Below are 5,932 nucleotides of genomic sequence, written 5' to 3'. Positions count from 1 at the left end.
CCTGCGCCAGCTTCCCTGGTCCCATGGGTCCGGCTGGCCTTCCCTCCATGGCGGCTCCCTGTTCAGGTATTCCTCGTGAGCGCTGGACGTCCGCTCGGTATAGCGTCAGCCCCCGGTCGTGTGCGTGAGCAGGACTTGCACACTCTTGTAAAACCCAGTCACTGATGGAGAACCCGGACTAGGCACCAGGTCCCGCTGAACTCTCCGGAGTGGTGGAGGGGGGGGGGGGGGAGATCGGTCGGGGGGGCTGGGAGGAGGAAAGGGGAGGAGGATGTTATAAACATGGCCGGTGTGTACTAGGGCCATAATGTGTGATTAGACATGCACCCCATGGATCCCGCTGTGTCATTGTGTAAAAGGGGACCATGACAACATTACAGGCCTATGAAACAGGTTTTAGGAAATCGTTGTTATGGTGAAAAAAAGTTGGCGGTCGATTTAGGCCAATAGTGTGGCATCCAATTCCATTTAATCATACATGAATCAAAGCGCTTATGAAGACACTTGAAGAATTTCCAGTAAACAATCATAGATTTGTTTCCATTGCATCATAATCTTTGGGTCCTATCTTAAAACCATCTATTCTGCAGCCTCAGGGCAAATCTGGCAGGCCTGGTCAGTTGAATGGGTTGACAGGTTGGATCAAACTGCGCAGATTTGCAAATTTGCATTGACATGTTAAATAGTTATTGTTTTCAGTTTTTTTCCAGTGAACTAACTTGCATGTCAATTCCTTAGGATTTCCGTTTTACATGTTGGAGCCATTGCACACATATTTTACACATTGATCAATTATATGAATATGACTGTCATTCCCTGATGGTAAATTTATATAACAGTGTCTACACTAGACTCTAGAGGGCGCTAAGGCGGGAACAGAGGAGGAGCAGAAGAAGGATGAAAATAAGGATGGAGGGAGCCTTAAGGTTACTTCACTACTAAATTCATTCAACGGTGAATTTAGTTATAACGGTCAATAATACATCGGCCTACATTCATAACTTACAAAAGAGCTCTCGTTGTCTGACAGACAAACAATCATGCATGTTTATTTTGTTTAAATGGGACCGACTTTTTAAAAGCTAATTTAATTAACAACATTGTTTGCCTCACATGTACAGCAAATTAATTTTCAATGACTAAAAACACATAGGGTTTAACAAGGCTGTCATGACAATACCGAGCCCTATTCAGTATAAAACTATCCGCCTGGTCGGTTGTATTTCCCCCTCAGCTACTCACTGTAGGGTATATGTTTAGAATGAGCTGTGGGACCCCCGACCCCCACTTACACATAGCCGTAACTTATAAATAAGTTTCAGAAACACGTCGAATCTCGATTATTGTGGCGAAAGGTTTGGGGGAAATGTACAGCCTACACTGACTCGTGTTCAATGGAATGGAGGATGATGACTTGACTCGAGCCATACATAAGAGCGCGGCGTGCACGTACGCACACGCGCACGTACGCACACACATACATGGGCACGCGCATGCACGCATAGTCCAGACAGAACCACGCATCCTTGTGCACACGCGATCAAATTCCTAGTAAGATAATGAAGGCAAATCGAATAAGAAGAAACCATATATATTTCGACAAGTCAAACGCAACGGCTGTAGACATAAGGGCATTCTCGGTCTGTCTTGTGTCTTATCAGGGTGTGATCAGTCTTGGAGAACACAACCAGATTTGGTGGACTCGGACGCGATCAATTTCTTTAGCAAAGAATCGACGCAAACAACAAAAGGTTGCGATCCAAGTCCTTGTTTTTTTTTTTCATTTCTCACAGTCTATGGAGTGAATGGGGGCGGGTTCAATGCACGAGACTGAACAAAAGAAATGTCTGATCGATTATCTGTTGTTGCACAATAAGTTCTAAAGGAAAGTTGACACAATGCAAAACAGTCACTGTGCGTCGAGACACCGTCCAGTGATCGATCTGTTCGTTATGTGAACAACTTGATGGGGACCGGTGCATGCAGGCTATCTTCCCACTTAACACTCCACCAACCCAACCAGTTACATAGGTTTGATCGCAAGCAAATGTAAAATAGTGAATAGAAACGACTTTTTTCAGAAAGACTTCTAGACCTATATCACAGTTGTCGCTGTCTGGACGAGCGCCTCAACTTTATGAATGGGAAAAGGCAACATCAGCATGTGTGTAGCTGAAATTACGATCAGGATCGACCAACTATCCAGAGGTTGAGTTGCATGCATTACTTGTAATCTCGGCTTGCTTTTTAATGTAAAATAATGCCTTTCATGAATCAGTTCATTGTTAAAGTCAACATGTTTCTAAACATGTTTCCAAACCCATTTTGGCCTGGCTCCTTCTAAGTATAAGTGTGCTGTTTTATTCAAAGCGACCATAAAAAAGTGACTTCGACGCTGTTAAATTGGCTTTAATTGCAATATCTGTAATGCGTTTGTCTAATGACTGAAATTACCCACGGGTTATTTTCATCTCCTAAGAAAACAATCCTCTCATATGAAACAACACATTCACAACCGAACCTGATATCGAGCAGCGACTATAGGTAACTATTGTCATAGATCAATAACGCACATTACCTTACAACGACCGGGATACCTTGGCGTCGCGGAGACCAGAGCCAGAGAATTTGAGACAGGATATGTGCCCCAGAACCGAATATAGAACTATAGTCTTCTGAGAAAGGGAAAAAAGTTAGGGAATTGCCCTGATTGGAAGAGGGGAGGGGACAGAGAAACAGAGCGAGGGAGCGAAAGAGAAGGGGAGGGGGGGCGGGGGGCTGGTCCTGTGGACTGCAGGACAAACCCACATTCCTCGAGACTCCTAGAGTTTTTTATTCCTGACATGCCTTTATCATCATCATCATCATCATCATCATCATCATCATCATCATCATCATCATCCTCATCTTCATCAGCTTTATCCACTCTTAAGGCTGAATCTGGACTTACAGTTGTATCCTGAGGAACGGCTCTAAAATAAACACACACGAAAGACCACCGCAAATAAAAAGTCAGACTACAGGTTAATTTATTTAAACGCCTTGCCCATTCAGAAGAAGAGCCATGCTGACTATAATCAGCCCGGATACACCTTCACCGCCTTTATACGTCTCAACGATCCACAGTTAGTCTAAGACGGGCCTCATCTAATGACCGCCATTTTCTTAATGAATGTAAAGAGCGCCGCGCATAAAGACCCTCGCTGCCTCTCCTCTAGGCGCGACTAGTTTACGCCTGTTGTTTAGATAGCCCGGCTATTTACTGCCCCCTGCCCCGCTGCGGCCTGAGATTGACACATCCTTGTGCTTTGTTGCCACTAGCGCTGATAGGAAGTTAGCATTGGGGAGAGGGGGTGAAGCCAGCTGGGTGGTATATGGGTAAGGACAGCTGAGCACATCTCAGTGGCGGCTACCTGCCGTGTGCCGGAAGACAAGGGCTCCTCCGTGAGCCAAAGCCCCCCTTTTGGCTCCCAAAAGTTCAAGAGTTTTTGGAGCGTCTAATGAAATTTCTATTGCTGTATAATTAATGAAATTAGTAAGGAATAAACGAGGTGACGAGGTGGCACGTTATTTTTTAGATGATCGTTGGCAGTGGTGGTGATGCTGTCGAGGCGAGGCCAACATTTTTTTTTAACGGTGTCCCGTTAATCGACAAATAACCCAGACCCCTTGAACCGCATTGACCAATCAGGACAGAGTATTTAACAATGCTGGGGTATAAGTATGCATAATCGTTTGGACTTTCCGGCGTCTTTTCTTAAGACCCAGAGTTCAGCACGATACAGTTCAAAACCAGCGTGACCAGTATCAAGTAGATCAAGTTCCACTGGTGTTCCCAATCCGTTCGATAGTGCCATGACCGCTCCGGGGCCTTACCCCAGCACCCACCAGTGGACTCTGACCCACAGCTCCAAAACCACTGCTTTAAAGGGCCCTTTAGTCCAGAATGGAGCCACGCAGTCTTCGCCCTATGGCAGTGTGAGGGTCCTCTTGGTCACATGAGACAAACAGGGGGCAACACATGCACTATTTGCACGTGCACAGGGACCATCCATAGCCTCTACCCTCCTTTTTTTAAAACAGCAGGTCATATGCACAAATTGTTTCCACAACATGGAAACCTAAAGAAATGGAAATTATCCCCCAAACTCCGAACCCTCATCTTACGCAAGTATCGCAGTTTTGCTCATAAAGTGGCTGCTGTAAAAATCTTTGACCGGATTTCAGGACAAAATCGACCAATTGATAGATAATTCATGTCAGATGTAAAGGATTCCGTTTCTGTGTGGGAATGGGCTTGATCTGAATTAGCAACGCAAAGTCTGGATGACGTAGAAGTAGCTTTCCTCCGCTGGGCATGAGAATCTGGATTTATCCCAGTGTTCGTTAGCTTGGCAGGCCGGCACTCCCTAGCTCACTGGATTGAAGAAAAAAAAAACGCTCCATTTTATTTGGCAAGCGTACACACCGAACCACAAAATATGGGGAATTTCCATCCTTTATGTGAAAACCTCACACGTATACCTTCACGTTGACTACTGGGTGAGTGAAGTACACTCCTGCGCATGTTGAAGACAGTGAGAGTGAACACACGCTATGCCGGAGTGACGCCAGCGCTGCTGTCGTGCTATCTCTGGGCTCGCTCTGTGTGACAAAGCAGCTCACTGGTAATACGGGCCGTCTCTCACATGAACCATGAGGAATGATGTGAGAAGGGTTGCTGAAGCAGACCCCTAGTCTCACACTGATGTCAGGAGCGCAGTGTGAGACTATGGGTATTTATTAATTTGTATTTATTTCTTTCAATCTTGCTTTATATTAACGCATCACTTCCCCCCTCTCCCTCCCTCTCTTTCTCTCTCTCTCTCTCTCTCTCTCTCTCTCCCTCCATCTCTCCCTCCCCCCCCTCTCTCTCTCTCTCTCTCTCTCTCCCTCTCCCCCCTCTCTCTCTCCCTCTCCCTCTCCCCTCTCTCTCTCTCTCTCCCTCTCCCCCCTCTCTCTCTCTCTCCCCTCTCCCCTCTCTCTCTCCCTCTCCCCTCTCTCCCCTCTCTCTCTCTCTCTCTCTCTCCCTCTCCCCCCTCTCTCTCTCTCCCTCTCCCCTCTCTCTCTCTCTCTCTCCCTCCCCCCCCCTCGCTCTCTCTCATATCGTTTTTTCCCCTGTGCAGTCCCCGTTCTCACTCTCCCGCCACTAAACAGAAACACATTTTGCCCACATTGAAACCACACCAGTGTCAGTGGGTGTCGTTAATACAGAGCCCATGAAAACACTGCTACTAGCTTCCTCTCCTCTTCATACCCTTCCACCGCTGCTGCTCTGCTCACCCCCTCTCTCGTCCTGTCTCAGTTACTATGTTCCATGTTCCTCTCTTTTAAAGAAGCTCACATGGACATTTCTGTGTGCTACCACACCCACCCACCCACACACACACACACGCACACACACGCACACACACACACACACACACAAGCACGCACACACAAGCACGCACACACACACACACACACGCGCACACACGCACACAAACGCACGTGTAGGCACACGCTTAGAAACATTCGCGCACACACACACACACACACACACACACACACACACACACAGACATGCACTAGCAGCCACAAACACACACACACACACATAGACTCACACATGCACCTTAACACTCATGCACACACGCACACACACACACACACACACACACACACACACACAAACACACAACAAACTATACTATACTTATACATTAAACTCATATTTGGATGGCGGTCCGGTCCCCGCTGTGATAGTCAACGTAAACATACAGTAAAATGTGCGTGCTCTACTTGGAATCGGGATTCCATGAACCTTGGCGTCCGCAACACTTGACGGTTGATGTTGAAATCCTTGTGGTAATCAGAGGTCATTGCAGGGCCACGGTGATGGAAGCAGCTTGTT

General features: G+C 46.8%; 1 protein-coding gene across 1 annotated transcript in view; it reads right to left on the bottom strand.

Moving 5' to 3' along the window:
• Positions 1-94, bottom strand: part of LOC307078315 (fibrillin-2-like) — a gene marked incomplete at its 3' end in the record, with an annotated part of 32,580 nt that extends 32,486 nt beyond the window's left edge. The window contains exon 1 of the mRNA XM_079740058.1: positions 1-94. This exon is cut by the window's left edge and continues 157 nt beyond it. Within this exon, the coding sequence (XP_079596184.1) occupies positions 1-49 (49 nt within the window). The 5' untranslated portion in view covers positions 50-94.
• Positions 95-5,932: the final 5,838 nt, after the last annotated feature.

Source organism: Pollachius pollachius, assembly GCF_949987615.1.
Source record: "Pollachius pollachius genome assembly, chromosome: 7".
Classification (NCBI taxonomy): Eukaryota; Metazoa; Chordata; class Actinopteri; order Gadiformes; family Gadidae; genus Pollachius; species Pollachius pollachius.
The sequence above is the reverse complement of the archived record's forward strand: the minus strand, read 5'-3'. Positions and strand labels throughout refer to the sequence as shown.